At 42.5% G+C, this 18,032-nt stretch overlaps 1 protein-coding gene across 3 annotated transcripts; it reads right to left on the bottom strand.

The window, feature by feature from the left end:
- Window positions 1–446: 446 nt before the first annotated feature.
- inavaa (innate immunity activator a) lies at window positions 447–17,212 on the bottom strand. Of its 3 annotated transcripts, none has more exons than XM_086042586.1 (10): window positions 17,063–17,212; window positions 7,434–7,514; window positions 7,212–7,345; window positions 6,047–6,169; window positions 4,890–5,124; window positions 4,757–4,810; window positions 3,874–4,033; window positions 3,631–3,780; window positions 1,635–2,232; window positions 447–1,074 (listed from the first exon to the last, which is right to left on the bottom strand). In XM_086042586.1, exons 2-10 carry the CDS (start codon window positions 7,495–7,497, stop codon window positions 982–984), a joined length of 1,611 nt encoding a protein of 536 aa, XP_085898712.1. In that variant the 5' UTR covers window positions 7,498–7,514; window positions 17,063–17,212; the 3' UTR covers window positions 447–981. The 3 variants fall into 3 exon arrangements, with proteins under 3 accessions (XP_085898712.1, XP_085898726.1, XP_085898719.1); XM_086042600.1 differs by having other exon boundaries at window positions 3,631–3,777; XM_086042593.1 differs by having other exon boundaries at window positions 7,434–7,510; window positions 17,063–17,146.
- Window positions 17,213–18,032: the final 820 nt, after the last annotated feature.

Genomic DNA, 18,032 nt, shown 5'->3' with positions numbered 1-18,032 from the left:
TACAAATGATGCTTTATCTCACTTTTCTCTTAAGACTCTGCACTGTTTGAGAACAAGTCACAGTGTCGTAGCTTTGGTGGGTTCTACAGGCCCCCACTGAGTGATTTCAAGCAGAATGTGACAAGCGGATCACGGCTCACTTGTTTTCTGAGGCTGAGCCCTGATTGGTCATTACCTGAGCCCTGAGCAGTTGTGATGTCATTTTCAGTCGACAGTAGTGACAAAATGGCCGCTCCCGGAGATGGCTAAACACGGGTGGATTTTGCTGCTTAACTCATATTCCACAAACACAATATTAATCAGAATGCCATGTTTCAATTAATGGACCTGCTGGGAACGTTCTTGAAAAAAAGGGGTTTGGGTTGACTTCCCGTTTGAATATTTTCATTCACACTCTTTGCTTTAGTTTCTTTAAATGTATCCAAAGATGGAAAAAGTCCACAGTGTTAAGTTGTACATTCTTTACTATATAAAAAATGACAATTACCTGGTTAGTAATAACATTCATCAAGAACAACAATCATCAAAGCACCGTTAAGGGCATCAGTGAGGAACGATTCATTTTTCAATTGAACAAACTCCATGTTAAATTTTAACAATATGTTACACACAACCAACGCATTTCTGTCAAACCATTAGTAGTCTAAGTTATGAGCAACAACCCTCAAATACTTGCTAAATAAACAAATTATAGTAGGAATGCTTGGTGAACTTTTATGTGCGAAATATAAAAAAACATAAAACATTGCAAGCTCCAAACTGGAGAAGAATCTACTAAAAACAACATTTGAAAATAAATGCTTTACACTCAAGTTTTAAATGATAAACGAGGGAGAGGTATGCTTATCTGGGGGTGCACATTTGCTGCATACAACGTAATCTCAAGAGTCCAAATACTAAATAAATACAGCCTTAAATACGAATGATAGAAAAGGGGCAGCATAGATCATCCAAAGACTACAACGTGCTCTTCAACGTGAGCTACACTTGGCTCACAATTTCATGGTCCTCTGCCACAAACCACTGGACTGGGGTGCCGTCTGCAGCTCTCTGGAGAACCAAATTACCTGAATCCTGCGAGTGGACACAAAAGAATAGAAATGCATTTATTGAACTGTGGAGAGTACCAGCATTTGCTAGAGGTAGAACAGCATGATTTGAGGGGCAAAGTACACAAATTACGTCGCAAACAGCGATGTAAAGCAGCTTATTTCGAGCCTTGGTATCATGACTTGGAGACATAAGGAACTGAAAATAATATACCTTTTACAACTATCGTCGCTGTCATGTGAAAAACACTTATCTCCATTTTTTTCATTTTCTTATTTTTACCTGAATCATGTTTCCCCGTTACAGAAATCGCATTAAAGTGAAAATGAAAAAAAGTTACCAAAATTGGAGAGAAGTGTTTTTCACAGGACAGCGACGATATGCATCATACTATACACTAGTATCATGACAATTTGTTTTCGTTTGATTGAGGAAGAGTGGTAAAAAAAAAATATATATTTTTATTATTTTATAAATGATTTCTTTTGGTGAAAAAAAAGTGTCATGATTAAACGAGATCACCTATTTGCTCGCACATTGACATTTAATTGCAAGTCCCGCCAGCTGGATGAAGGTGTACCAACCTGATTAAATGGAGGCATGTGCAGCAAAGTGGGGCTCTGGACTCCCAGTGGACTTTGCAGCGCCTCGCAGCCCGGCACCGAGTTGTGGCTCTGGCTGCGCTGGTGCCAGGACTTGAGCTCCTCCGACACCACCTCCCTGGGCGTGATGCGGATGCCGTGGTTGGGGTACTCCTTCAGCGAGGGCGTCCGCATCACCCTTGTGTAAGGGGGCGGGAGCTTGTGCATCTTCCCGGCAGAAGCCGTGCCCTCCTGCCAAGGTCTTTGCGACACCAAGCGCTTGCCCAAGTTCTGAGGGGAGAGAGGCTGCGCGTTCCCGCAACCTGGCAGCACCTTCTCGGCCGTTGCCAAGTGGAAGCCGTACGGTGGAGGGTAGAGCTTTGGGATCTCCGTGGGCACGTCCTGGACTGGCGCGTAGGTGGGGGCGGAGCGCTCGGAGGTGCTGTCCTCCGAGCCGGACTGGTACGGCCGCAAGGAGGAGGACTCCGGGGAGAGCACCAGGAAGTCGGCAGCGCAGCGTCGCTGCGGCAGGCGGGATCGTGCCCTCAGGGACTCCGAGCTGAGGCACTCTTTGTCACTACATGGCTTACTTTTGGGAAATCTGGGTGGACATCATGCACACGTGTAAATCGTCACAGTAGTGTAACACATTACAATTCAGTCGCTCTGTACTATAACTGACTACAACTGACAGTAACTAGTCCATCTATTGTAGGTAGGGTCATCTCAAGCAAAGTGTTACAGTTGGACGTAAAGTATGCCATAATTATTCTTTACGCATTTTGAAGGAAGAATGTGGCAGAGCTTTTATTTAAATCGGAAAAATAGGGCGGGGGGATTATGGAAAAAGATAATGATCACGATTATTTTGATTGATATTCAAATCATCGATTAATAAACATGATTATTAACTCTTTTACAGGTAAAGATAACTTGAAAGAACAACCAGAATATACAGTAAATGTAACAAAGTAAAATAATAATACAGTGGAACCTCAAGTTACGAATGGTCCTTTTTGATTACATTTTGGGTTACGTAGAACATTTTCGGAGAAAAAAACAAAACACTGTTTACTTAATGTTTTGGATATACAACCAGTCTTGGCTTGGATGGTTCCATGTTGCATTTCTTCTGGCGCTGCGTAACCATCAATGGCAACGTGCAGAACGTTTCGCTGTGTTCTGAAAACTAGTGATCTCCCTCCACGACTGAAGGTGGAAGCTGTTGCATATGTAGGCTGAAGGTCCACCTCAGCAATTCATCAGAGGTGGGCATTTTACTCAATGTTGCCGCTCCGTCATTCGTCAGCAGTCCATCATTTTTTTGTGATGAACCTAATTGTAATCGTCAGTCCGTCAGTTAGTCCATCAAAAGTCAGTCGGTCGGATGCGGTTAGCAACGATTACTCCGGCGGACGAAAATCCACTTCCGCCCAGTGTTTGGTTTGCATTTTAAAAACGTGTTCCTTCATTCGTCAGTCATCAGCAAAACGGGTGTCCACCAGTGACAGATTGACAGACCATCTGCCAGTTTGACGGAATGCCCACCTCTGGATGTACATAAACAGCAACACCGAATGGATAGCGTTATTCCTGAAAGAATGAAGCCGTATCATTTCCAGCCACTACTATGAAATGCGTGAGATTCCACTTTTGATGCATAAGATGCCAAGCCGGATGGTCTTTTAATGGCACATTATACACTTTGGAGAACAAGTGGACCAGGAAGTGGAGCAGGCATGGTGCTCATTCGCCGGCGACACACGCATGGACAAATGCTGGGATTAATATATTATGTCCTTCTACCTTCCGATGAACAGAGAGCTGGTTTCTGTCGTTCTATTTATCGTTCTAATTATCCGATCCGTGACTCAAAATCCATGACTGATCCGAACCGTGACTTGTGTGATCCGTTGCACCACTATAAATTAGTGTGCGCTTTCCTCTTTTATTTTCTATTTTTATTTTTTTTGAGCAGTGCATGTTCAGTTGCGTGTACCTGAAAGACTGTGAGTATTGTCGGCGCACGTGCAGCTCTGGCGTGGAGGGGGCACTGGCGGAGTGATTGTGCCGCAGCGCAGAACTTTTAATGAACTGCGTGAGAGGAATTCTGTTGGCGTCTACCGAGAACTGCGTTCCCACTGTACTGCTGGGTGCAGATGACAAAACAAGAAAGACAACATTTTGGAAATATTGACAGAGGGTCACAATAGAGCGCCATTCCTCCAGAGACAACTTTCACCTGGAGCTGCTAGCAGGCTGAGGTTTTGCAGCCTTGTGATAAGGTTGGTCCAGACTGGACTCCTTCCAGGGAGAATTCTGGATCGGAGAGCGCTCGTACTCCACAATGGACGTCTGCGGGTTGGACACTGGAACAGAGACAGGGCCAATGGAGTCCACGTCTGTGCATGGACAACACGAAGTAGTCAGCATATGGTGTGAGAGACTTCAGTCAACAGTCATGTGCTGTCATGCATGACGTCATCACATGTGACGTCATCATATCACGCCAGCCATCAGCACACCTCAGTGAACCTCACTTCAGTCACTATCAAAGGATTGACATGTGAATTATGGGTTTGAGGGCCTGTTAAACAGTAAAGACTATGTTGGGGATGTTCAAGTACTTTAGACCAGAGTTTCAGTGTCATGATAGATGGAAGTTGACAACCCTGCTAAAAAACAGCATAGAGCAACCATGGATTTGTTGTGCTTCCATGCTGGTTCTGCTAGTGTTACAAGCAATATGCTTGATATCCTTTTACATTTGTGTGTGGCAGTTATTGTTAATAAAAATGTGTTTACTACGCCTCATTAATAATTCAAATCCAAAGAGTGTTTTGTTGTTTTTAACAGATTCATATTAGACTGGTTAACTTCATTTTATACTTGGATGACATTATGAACAGATTAGAACAGATTGTGGTCCAACTTTGAGGTGCCACTATATTGGTAAAGCAATGCTTTGACAGTTTCACTTGAATCTGAGCATTTTTGTCTTTGTGGAGGCAGAATTATTGCATCAAATCTCATGTGGTTATGCGGGTGTACCTAATAAAATGTACAGTGTATGGACATCACAATATCCAGTCACTAAAATGAAACAAAAAAATGTCTCCTCTTACCTTCATCCAGGGCCACCACATCAGACAGCGAGCTGTCATCAGACATGTTCAAATCTGCATCCAAAACAAAAGAGTCAAGTTGAAGCTAGTGCAGTACCACGTTTGGTCTGAGAGGGGCAGAAGCGTTGCTCACCATTGCTTTTAGCGGTGTCGTCGCCAATGCATGGAGAGCTGCACTCACTCCTGATCCTACACTGGAACACGGCGTCCTGCAGCTGGCGCACCTTCTTCTCCTCGCGCTTGCACTGCTGCACGCGGCTCTTCTTCTGAGGCTTGCTGAGCTTCTCCTCCAGCGAGAGTTTGCGCGCCGCCTCGTAGATCTGTCGCTGGAGAGCCAGCTCCGTCTCAAGGCCGTGCAACTCCGAGTCCTACGGCCAAGACAGTCAGTTGTACAGAAGTGCACGAGACGGCTGCATCTCAGTAAGTTGGCATATCTTGGAGAAATGTATTTCAGTTGCTCAATTCAAAAATTCAAACTCATATATTACTCCGTAGTTTCACTACGCACTAGGGCAGGGTGATGAAGTGATTTCTATCGAGTCATTTGGGATTATTGCCCAGGTCATTTTTTTTTTTTCAAATCTATTTTCAAGCAGCTTCCATAGTTCAAAGCGCACCTTCGTTGTTATGCCAAGAAAGAAGGTGGAAGGCAAGCACGGAGTATGTCGTGTGAAACTAAATCAAGCTGGAGAGGGTGCAACATTAATCCCACAACAAGCCATACAGTATGACAGCTTTTTTTTTATGTTCAATTGTTGAACATTTCATATGTTAATTTATTAACGATCATATAATGTACACTGACAAAACTTTCCAAATACGTCTGTTTATTTTACTCATTTTCTAGTTTGTGCATTTAATATTAGCGTTATGCGACGGAGACAACTTGACATGCTTTAAGAGTCAGTCATAGACAGATGTACCAGAAAGAATCCGGTCATTTTTCAAAATAAAATGTTTTTCAGCCTTGGATCACAAATAAACCGGAAGTACTGTACTTTTTTTTTTTTTTTAATTTCTTTCATCTGTACCAGTCCGCGGCCCAGAGTTTGGAGACCCCTGCTTTATGACAACGCATACAGACAAGTGCAACCATTACAGTTAAGTAGCCTACATGATGACGCTATAAAAACACTCATGGCATTTGTTGTGTAAAAGCCTGTTCAAATGTTGGAAGTCACTTTTGCAATGCGCTAGTTCTGTTTTTGATCCGCACTAATATTCAAACTAGTTTGACATTAGACTATCGGTAGCCAGAGGCTGAGCTATTTACAGAGTAGTGTTCCATACCTCTTTCTCCAGATAGATTAGACCTTCATCCAACTTGAAGGATGCACCGATTCTCCTTCTGACCTGCGGCGGGTTCTCATCAGGCCTGAGAGGATAGTCTGAGGGCAATTTGCCAGTCAGCTCCTGTGGGGGAAAAACAAATACAGATTCAGATACATTTATATTGACATACACATTTTTTCCCCCCAACCGGGGCTCTGTGGCACAAGTGGCTGGGGAGAGGCAAGTCTGGGCTTTCCGACCCCGGGATAAGTGGAGGAAAATGGATGGATGCATTTGTGGGTAAAAGGCACGCAGTCATCATCATTTCAGAATTCCCACTTTTTGGAACAACGTCATTTAGGGGTATGCTGTGAGATTTTTCTAATGTAAAATGGGTGACCTGGCTAAATACAGGTTGGGAAACACCTTCGCCATATATTGTTGTTTGTATGTGCATGTACTCTTTAAAATGGAAATCAACCAAAACATAATTTTTTCAAGAATATGTTCCCTGCGGGGCCACTAGTTGAAACATGGCTTTCTGATTAATAATGCGTTTGTGGAATATGAGTTAATCCACCTGTTTTTAGCCATCACCGGGGGCGGCCATTTTGTCATTTCTGTTGACTGAAAATGACATCACAACGATTCAGGCTTCTTTGGCACATTGGTGATTTGAGTAGGCTGTTGTGTTGCTGTGCCCTTTTTCCTGTTTGCACCCTTGCACACATACCTAGTTGAAACCAGGTGATACTGAGGAGTCAGTTCAACTCAGAATATGCAGTCTTCTGGGAGTTACTGTTCGCATAATGTGGTGAGTATTGAAGACAAAAGGACCAGGTGAAAACTTGAAAGAACTTTTCAGTGTGCAAGTCACACACGGTGTGTGTGTCTTTCATATTAAACTTCATGAGTCCTCACAGAGGTCCAACACACTACTGAAATGCTCGCACACACATTACTGAAATCTTCTCACACTGCTGCTTCGGTTAAGCTACTTGCAGCCCGCAGTTGGGCAGAGATTAGTGAGGTCAACTAGTGTCGAGCGAGAGCCGTCGTAATCGAGCATTTCAGTAGTGTACGTTTCAGTTATGGATGTGAGCGTTTATCCTGAATTTGGCGACGCCCATCATAGAGGCGCTTGCGTCATCATCATCACCGTCATCATTGCGGTATTACTCACGGCCTCTCGAATGCACAGCTTCCTGAGCTCCAGCAGGCAGAGCTCCAGACGGCCCTCCAGCGACTGCTGCTTGAGTTTGAGGGCTCTGGTGTGCGCGCTCGGGTCCTTGACGGGCGACGTGGGGCTTTCTGGACCTGGCCGGCAAGCAAACATCATCAAGTAGTGTGACGCACACCAAATTTCATGTAGCGGAACCTCCAACGTCAAGGGCAGTGTTCTCACCAGAGGACAATATGATCCCGCTGTCGGTGTCACTGATCTCCTCTTTGCTCTCAATGGCCGTCATCTTGACTCAGGAACTTTCTGTCACACAGAGTAAGGTTAGAAATAATTGACGTTGAGCAACCACGTTACTGTAACCTGGGTTATTATATTAGACCTGCTTTAGGCTGGACCCTGAAGGGTGTCAGCAGTTAGGGCCCCAGCACCAGGGGTGTGAAGGCCCTCTTAGAATCATGCGTTTGGCCTTTTCGGGGTCTCCAACATGCAGCACACACACACATAACTCACTCCAGTATGTCAAATGAGCTCCTGACACCAGTTACACCAGTTGACACAAAATTGTCAATCGTAACAGAAAAAGTGTCACGGACCCATGTGTGAAATTGAACAGGAAGTTGACTGTTTTAGTTTGAAGCGGACATTTCTGGCAAACTCCAAAACTTTCACTTTAACAAACTTCATCCATCCGTTTCTATAGATAAGATAAGATAAGATAAGAATGCCTTTATTGATCCCACAGTGGGGAAATTTTCATTGTTACAGTAGCAAAGATATAGGTCACACAGGGGCGGCGGCATAATGTGGCCATTAATGTATAACATTGACGGCAAACATTTAGAATCAAACCTATGTAGATATACGCAGTAACATGTGTATATACACATGTGTATACACACCAACCTACATCTACATAAAAGATATGAGGAACACTCATTTCGGCCTGTACATGAGCGCTTGTCCTCATGAGGCCTAGCTGTGCTTGAGTCTATCCCAGCTGACTGTGAGCCTGTTCCACCCAAGACTGGTTACTAGCAATCAAGACAAACAACCATTTGCACCGATATTCATACCTGTGGACAGAGGTGGGACTTTTACTAAAGTTTGCCGGTCCGTCATTCATCATCTGTCAGCAGCCTGGGTACCCGTCGGTCATCTGTCTTTTTTTCAAGCCGAACCAAACTATAATCGTCTGTCGGTCAGTCCGTCATGTTATTTTAACCGTGCTTCCGTCAGTAAATGTCAAAGGTTTGCCAGTCCGTCAATTGTCAATCTGTAAAAAAAAAAGGGTCCAACCGATGAAAAATCCATCCATCCATTATCTGAACCAATTTAATTAAAATGATAAATGGAGTGCTCTACCGACATCATGTGTTGGCTTGCTGCTCAAACAGCTTTACGCTCACATACATTTGACAATTCGCATAGCCTAAATTTATCAATTGAACTGTAAGTGGGAGCCTGCTGCCGCTTTAACTCTTAAAAGTTTCACTTTAAAGTTTTTCTTCCCTCAATCAGAATCATGTGTCGGATTGTTGCCAAAAGTACAATCCTCGTGGATTAAAATGCTTCCTAGTCCATTTGCAAACTGAAATAAACTAACCTTTACAATAACAGAATGTTTTTTTTCATAAATGTAAAACTTAGCTCAGAACTTCTCTGTAAAACTGTAATTCAAAGCTACTTTATAGTCAGCCTGAGTAACTCATAATTCTCTCTTTGGTGCACACCGTCACCTGCTGTACACATAACAGTCAATGCAGTTTGGGTCGCGTTTCCATGTCTCGTCGGAAAAACGGGCGTCGGTCAATGATGGAGTGTGAGGTCCGTTTTGACTTAACCAGGTTAGTGATGATCACACAGACGGACGGAAATCCACTTCCGTCTTTGCTTAATCCATCTTTTTTTTTTTTAAGTTTCCCTTCTATCATCTAATGTCAGCAAAATGGGTGTCCATCAGTGACGGAAGACGGACCCGTCCGTCGGTCGGTCGGACGGAATGCCCATCTCTGCCTGAGGACGATTCAATCAACCTAGTATACGTATTTTGTTAATGTGGGATGAAGCCAGAGAACTTTAAGAAAAGACACTATGAAAGGAAAATTGCAGAATGAATTCTAATTGACTCCCAGCAGTGATATTTTTCGGGGTTCCAAGATGAGATTTATATATGACCAAGTTCTCGCTTCCCCTCAACACGGCCTCATTCATGCTGGCCTGCTGCTTTACGTAACAAAAGTAAGTGGAGAGTGTCCTTTCACACAACAATCCAGGCAGCCCCGTGCGCCGTCTTTCTTCCTCCCACGCTCCATCACAAAAGAGGCACACCCCCACGGGCTGACTCGGCACATGTGCGGGGTTAATCCCCATGGTGGTGCCATGGCGACGGCACACGGCCGACCGAAGGAGCGTGTCGCCATGGGGCGCTGTCGCGGGGGGGGGGGGGGGGGGTTAAAAAAGTTTCAGGCCCTAAAAAAGAAAGCAGATGGGTGCAGAAATGACCCCCAACTCCCGCCCTCACCCCACCTTCTCTCATGCTCTGCACCTGTTCTCCCCGCTCACCCCTCCCTCTGCCGCCCATTCAACCCTGGCGTGTCCACCAAGCCCTCTGGGGAGCTTTGAAGTGGAAGAATGTCTCAATGCTGGGCTTGTCCACTCCGCATCACGTCCCAATGACGACTCCTGTGACACGCTGACAAACAGGTGGGCACTATTCACGTTAATGGCCCACTCTCTTGTTCTTTTGTGGCCCTGCTCCCAACAAACCTCTGACAACAAACACGACACAGCGGTGATGAGCTAACAACAGCAAACAGAGCAAAGCGGTGGCCTGTTAGAACTGGAACCAGACTTCAAACCAGCAATGAACGGGCTCTTGCAACCTCGTTTTCATGACGAATCCTCCAAATGATCAAACTTTGATGCCATGCTCCGCCTACATTTGCTGGATTTAGCAATTTAGCACCTGTTTAAAACACCTGCTTCTGACCGAGGATCATTTGGCCGAGTTCCCGAGTGAGAGTTTGGTGTTTCAAAAGAGATGATGGCAGGTACATCAATATGATTGGGTAAATGTTACACAATCAAAAAAATGCTAATGCTAATGTACGCACTCTCATAGATGGCTGCTTTGAATCCCATTGATTGATACTGTAACCTGCAGTACATGTGTAAGTTATTCAGCCAAACTGATTTGTTCACATATACATCGACTTGCTGTACTGGGTGAGCATGTAATCATTTGTACAGTATCTAAAACTGCATTAACAATGAGTGAAATATGCTCACACTGCAAAAGTGAGCTATCTAACCTAGACCTAGAATCTTATATCAAGCCAGTCTTTATGATCTTGTTTTGAGAATATTATGCTACGCGAGAGCAGAATTTAAGATATTGTTTTATGTCTTTTATTTCTTACTTAGTTTGTAGATTCAAAAATTGATTCATTTACATGCAAAATAACACTAAATTACTGTCAAATTCTCAGTTTGAAGCTATAGTTTGTTTTCAGAGAACTATTAGGTGTAAAAACTTGTTTCAAGAACCCGCCATTAACTGGTGTACCAATATCAACACACTTCATTGACACTTTTCATTGTAAAGTACTCCGGGGCGGCACGGAAGTTAACTGGTTACAGCGTCCGCCTCACAGTGTAGAGGTCGTCGTTTTGAATCCGGCCCCCGGCCTTCCTGCGTGTGTTTGCATGTTCTCCCTGAACCTGTGTGGGTTTTCTCCAGGTATTCTACACCCCATTGCAAAAACGTGCATGATAGGTTCAACTTTATTTGACCTAATATAGTGCTTGAAATGAGTGTTTCACCACTTATTTTAAGTTATTTCTAGCTTATCCAAGATAGCCAAGATCATTTTTCTTATTTCAAGAAATCATGCCAAGTGTAACTATCTTACTGCACTGGCAGATGATTTCACTTGTTTTTAGACTGTATTTATTTCTTAAATTTAGACGGTTCATTTTAGCAGTGCAGCATTGATTCAATGACATTTCACAAGATATTCATTACTACGAGATGTGAAATAGTTGCAGCATTTCAATGGTATGGGATCCAAATCAAACAGTGAGCTGTGTTGTGCCCACAAAAACAACTGACTACGCTCCAGGCTACTGTTCAAAACACAACACGGATGAAAACTATGGCAAGAACAGCCCCCGAGAAAGAGTGCCTTCTTCCTGCTCTATTTTAGCTCCAATTTTATTCTGCATCTCACATGCTTCCTAGTGTGCCCTTGAAAAAGCCCGATCACAAGGGATGGCGTTGCAGGAACTAACATGATTAGAGGACGTGCTTTGCTCGCCTCGCCTCCTCCTTGTGATAGTATCATGACAGCAAAACAGGAAGTAAACAGCAGAGATGCGAACGGACGCATATGCTTCCTCCTCTGTGTTTGGAGATTGCTATCTGGGCCCTTTCCTGTCGGGATGAGGAAGACACAGAGCGTATGTATTAGGATATGATCGTGTATTCCTTATACAGGCCTGAGCCATTCAACACGGCAACTCATGTGCACTGAGTAGCAGCCGGTCACACAATGAGGCGCAGGCAGCCTGACTCAGTAAAACAACAGTACAACAAAAGGCCTTGTGTCCAGCCAGTGGCTTCAATATCCTGCTGAGGTTGCGATATGTGCTGACAACACAGGCGGGAATCCAGTTTGGGAGGAAAAGTCATGTGGGACTTACCCGCTTGCACCCCATAACTCTTTCTGTGGTTATGTTTGGAATGAGTGGGTGGATGGGGTGGGTGTGGGGCGGTGGGGGGGGTAGGGCTGACTTGGTTGGAGCTGATATGTTGCTACACTTTATAACGCTGTTGAGGCACTTTTAGACAGTTTCTGTCAGTACAGACATGCATTTCACTGTGTTTGTCACACCAAACTCAACAAATTGCCGTCAACATTGAATCACACATTCGGATAATTAGATGCCTGAAAACGCGTAGCTATTAAATAGTGACAATTGCTTTCAATGCAACAAGGTAGGAGGAATGCTTGTTAAAATACACAGCGCCCGCTCTGGCTTTCCGCTATTCCCTTTCAAACAGCCGCCCATCCAAGTGACACGGGCATAAGTGATATTACAATATGACGGCAGTGAGAAAGTGGCTTTTGCCTGTTTGTGCTCCTGCTGCCTCTCTGTGTCCTTTAGCTGTGGGGGGCAGTGGCAACTTCTATCCCAAGTTGCTAACAGTTGGTCACAGTACAGTTTGGCTTAAGTAAACCCGATCAGGCAGGACGTCATAAATAATGCAAAATCACAAGCAAAGACACAACATTAGCGTAAAGCTAGCTTTAGCTGTCTTGGTTGGAGAGTTTGGTGTTTAAACATACAATGTTTCATTCACGTTTGCTTCATTTTTTTAATTTGACCAAAAAAAATCCAACTAGGAGTGACAACATAACAGCTTGATACAAGAATGTTTTGCATCTTATTTGAAGAACTGTGTAATTCATCAATCATAGATGGGTCCGGAATGTATCCACCGCGATAAACGGGGGGTGACTTCCTCTGTCTGTTTCAAAGTAAACAATATATTTCTTATCCTTATATTTGTCTTTATCTATAACATAATGGTATTAGTTGATTATATACAATCGTAATTAAATGCAAACATGAGGTTGAGTTCTACAGTACCGGTACTTTAAGTGGCGCTAGCAAGCTTTGCCATCCAAGCTAACAAGGCTAGCTCATCGCTCATGATTGCAAAGTTTATACTGCGCAGGCACATTACTTTTTAATGTTACTGTTTTTAATGTGGTTGATTGTCATCATCAGGCTAATGGGGATTTTGTCTTAACGAAAGGCCAATTCTAACTGACAAAGCTAACATTTCATTGAGCTTTTAAAGTTTTATAATGGAACTGTTTGTTGTCTATAAAGTTGGTGCTTTGTTTTCAGAAAAGCCATTTGAAGTACATATGAGACTACAGTAAAAGAAGATGCAGCCTACTTGACAGACATCGAAATTGTCCCAAAAGTGTCATGACTGGTAATGATGACGGTCACACCCATCCTCGCAGCCCACCCGACCGTGAAAAGTTACATACACGGAAGGGAGTGTTTACGACCGAGATTATAAACGGGGATTCACTGTCTCTCAGATTTCCCCCACCACCCTTTCCCATGAGCCTTGGGAGCTGCGATCGCCTGGAATGCCGCCACCGCCGTGCTCGTTACAACGCACTACTGTGGTTGGCCCTGGAATTACCAAATTGGACCGGCCTCAGCTCACCGAAGAGAAACGGTGAAGGATGCCTGAAATCAGGCCGAGGCCTGCTGGAACCCCGCAATTAAAATTCTCTACGGAATGCTGATGCGGTGGAAGAAAACTAAATGACTTTTCAGCATGCCTAAGACCAAAGTCAAATCGAGCATCAACGTGGGGGAGCGGCAGGCAAGAGAAATGCAGTGTTTGGTTACAAGTGCTCTGGCAATGGATGTCTAAGCACAAAGGTTTGCCCACCACTGTACCTTTCCTTGTTCGCACACATTGTGGAAGTGAGCCGAAACAACCTTGAGTTGAGTGTGTGTATATTGGCCACGTGGCTAATGTTGGTTGCATTGATGAATATCAATGTATTGAAAAAATTGTGTGTCCGCACCTCAGAGAATGCATAGCTACTACTTATGTATTTATTTGTTTGTTTATTTATTTTTACCCTTTTCAAATTTTGCATTGTGAGCCCTGGCACACGTGAAATGATTCCACATTGCTTCTGAATTTAGCTAGCGTCACAGGGGCTTGTTTACCAGCTGAGACAATGCAAAGGGTAATCAGCACCACCTGAGTTGAGTGCAGTCCATATGCTGAGCAGAGCAGGACACATATAGAGAAGAGATCTTCCATTGTTCTCCACAGGCAGTGGCTTGTGACACCTCATGCCATTGAGTCATCCTTTCAGAAAGACCAACAGGATGTAGATGCAGCTTTTCACCAAGGGCGATATTCTATTGGCGGCTGTGGGGGTTGGGTAGACACTGCACGGGAGCGTTGTGTTTAGCACCGCAAGTCTGTCAACATGTGGACTGTGGTGTTGATTTTGCTGCAGTGGGCACAAACAACTTCGCTCACAAGTGCCACAGTGGCGTTTATCTGGGAAAAGACTCGGGATGTAACGATTCACTCAAGCCCCGAATCAATTTTCAATTTTTAGTTCCCGATTTTCGATTCGATTTTTTTAAAAATCGCTACCATGCTTGTCTGTGTGCGCTAGTGTGGTGCTGCAGCCATCCACAAATGCACTGATGTTTGGTGCAAGCGTGTCAAGTAGGGCTGCCACAAACTGTTATTTTGCTAGTTGACTAATCACCAACAAACAGTACAGTAGTCGCAATTAGTCGACTAATCGGATCGTAATCGGACCGGATGTAAACCGCGGCATAATTGCGCCAGGCTCTTATATGACCATCCAGCAATAATTCTTTAAGGTATGTACAAAAGAAAAATAAAGACAATTAAAATGAAAGTACATTCAACTCATATTAAACTTTGCAGCTTGTACCAGCAATCCTGACATGTTTATGAATGACGGAGTAATTGAAATTGAAGGCGATAATGTGGCCTGAATTTTTTTTAGCTGTAAATGTATAGTGCATTTTAAAATGGAACCAAAAATTATACACTACGCTGAGTTGCACTAATACTACAATCCAAAAAAGGAAATACTCATACTTAAAGAAATATGGCACCAAGCCTATTTTAAATGTAGAAGAGAGTGAAATCATAGGGAAAAGTACTGTGCTAAATAAAATTTAACTAAACTTGTATTGGTTTTAATTTTGTTTTTATTTAACCTTAATCCAAAACGTTTTGTTTTGCTTCTCTAATATGCATGATTTGATCTATACATTAAAAATGTGGTATGCACCCAGAATGGAAAAAAAACCGTTAAAGATTAGGAGGAACATCATTTTTTTAGCACTCCAAATTAGTATATTCTAACGTCCCAGGTAATGTTATGTCTCTTTTGTTAGGTGTTGCCACTAAGGGTTTGTGGAAAACAGGTCATGTTGTGTTAACTTTGAGTGGTGAGATGTCCGAGTTCAAAAACGCAACACTCGGTACGTGACCACAGTGTGACCATGAGGCAACACATGTCCTCTCTTGCTGGTTGATGTCAACCGCGGGTATACAAAAACTGTTTTGTTTTTTAATAAACGTGAGTTTGCTGACTAAGGTCTCCATAATCCGCAGTAGACACTACAAAATATTAGATTACCGCAACAGGACATACGTGCGGTGTTACATCAGACGCACACGGGAGTCTGTGTGTGCTAACTACAGCTACCTTCCAGAAACGACTGTCCCAATGTCATAAATGAAATTGGGCATCAGCCACAACGTGCCTCTTTTTTAGATGCACATTCATTATCGCTGCGCTGCCATGAAAGGGAAATTTACATCGTTTTAAGTAATTTTGTGAAATGTGCCCGGACTTTCGGACTCTGTTGTTATCGCTCACTCGGGAGGTCATGACACCATTGCCCACAATGCTTCTGCGCATGTGCGTTACAGAAAGGCATGAATATGAGAGAGCGGCTATAGTTAATATGCCATTGCGATTCTTTTATTTTATTACATCAAAGCATATTTTAAGCATTTATATCAATTTTATATCGATTTTCCATAAATCGTTACATCCCTAGAAAAGACTATTTACAATGCATCAACCCATTCTGCCCACTCTGAGTGTTCACATCTAGTGAATGAAAGGTCTGACTCTTGAATTTCATAAAAGCAGCCTTAAAGAGTCTTCAACTTGCTTTCCTTAAACCCAGAGTCTGTACTCACAAACAAAAAACAGAAATATTTTCAATGTTTTTTTTTCTCAAAATCATGATTAACATGACAATTCTAAGGCTGCGTAAACAAAACACAACAGTAAATAAAGTACAATCTGTGAAAAGTCTCTATTCAAGATAGTCCCCAACTGGAGACATGTCGACGAAACCTTAAGAGATGAATCAAATGTAGGGCTGTCACTATCAAATATTTTTTAGAATAGATTATTCTATCGATTTATCGAATAATCGGATATAATTTTATTTTGCATGCAAATGTATTGTAAAACATTTTTTAACCAATTGGCATTTATCAACCAATTCTAGTTGTTTATTTGGTATTGTTTAGCGATAAAGTAAAACAACAACTAAATGACAATTAAGCAACATCACACGAGAGCAATTAATGTTGTTTGCCTCTCACCAAACTTTTTGAGACTGTTTGTAAATGTCTTACTTTGATTAAACAAATAAGACAACCAGTCTGCTTTCGTGAAGGACTACAGAAATAAGAGAATGATTGCTGCTGAGAAGCTGAAATCAGAGGCTTTGGACAATTTTAAGTTAATCAATGGCTCTAAACGATTACTCAGTTATTAAAACAGATGTAGATTAATTTGATAATCGATCATTGTTGATTGATCAATTCATTTTGACACCTCTAATCACAAAAGACTTTAACCATAGAGCACGCTTGTAATTAAGAGTCGAAGATAGCACCTAAATGATACGATTTCTTATTTCCAATTTAAGTATGTTTAAGTATGTTTAAAGCTATTTTATAAAGTGTATAGTTGTCATTGAAAAAGACCATTGTAAGACTGAATACTATATATATACTGTATAGTACTTTCGACAAACATTGTAGTGTAGTGTATTTGTGCAACAAAGTAATTTCTACCTGCGGTCGAGTACATTCTAACGTGTACATTCGAATATAAGTAAGAAACGAACAGGCTATGTTCATACTTAGAAATATATCATCACATGCAAAAATTTCACTAGACTATTCGTATGAATGCGGATGTTCTATAAACCGAATGTTGACTTACAGTTTGCGTTGGTCTTCTTCACACCCTCATCGCTTGTACATCAGCTGTGAGACTTTCTCCAAACCGCCGGCGGTCAAATGTGAAAGCAGAGCCGCTTAGGAGATCTGTTCCAGTCCACTCTAAATTTCTCTTCGAAGGGGGAGGAGCGCATTAGTTTGATCCAACTAACCCATCAAAGAGATCAGTTACTATGCTATTGAGCCCATCTGGTAAAGTATTCGATAATTACCTTCTAAAAATCAATATTTTTCGTGTTTACGAAAGAAAGGTGACAGGAATTATTTGATCGCGAGTGCTCCCACAACCTTTTTGTTGTGTTGGAATGGTTTGGTCTGACTGATTTCAGACACGCGTTAGCCTTTTGACTCAAACACGCGACTCGTTGAATTGACGCCTGCCTGGTTAGCTCGCTTTTATCTTTGCTTAGCGTTTCCTATTTTACTTAGCATAGCTTATCTTACTTGGAGGCACGACAACAAATAAAACTGTAATGCTCATTCTTTGGGAGTAGTAATAAACGACGTATTACTTTGTTAAATGAAGCCATTGGTAATCCTTAAAAATAACTTTTCATCCTTAGATCACAGTTGTTCATTGTTCACTCAAGTGCTGTTCACAATTTTTGAAAATGTCACATTGTTGTACAGTTGTGTAGAGCCATCTGACAAAATACATTTAAGTCAATGTTTCATTTTGTATCGATAAAGTAGATTATCAGAAGGTAGTTTAAACTGCAACCACTGTCAAATATATATTTTATTTCAGCATATAGCCTTAAAACTGTGGATACCCCGTAATCACAGACGACATCTTTGGGAGTTTTCAAGCGTTAAAAACCAACGAACAAAAAAACATTTTGGGCTACGAGCCATTATTAGCTTGTGACAAAAGAAAAAAATTAGACATACATCTAAAATGGTCAGTGGCTTGCCCTTATTTCGACAAATGTCTCCAGTGCTTTAACTGGACC

Source organism: Filicampus tigris, chromosome 1 (genome assembly GCF_054856515.1).
Source record: "Filicampus tigris isolate MCC_2025a chromosome 1, RoL_Ftig_1.0, whole genome shotgun sequence".
Taxonomy (NCBI): Eukaryota; Metazoa; Chordata; class Actinopteri; order Syngnathiformes; family Syngnathidae; genus Filicampus; species Filicampus tigris.
Note: the sequence above shows the minus strand (reverse complement) of the source record. Positions and strands in the feature narration are given on the sequence as shown.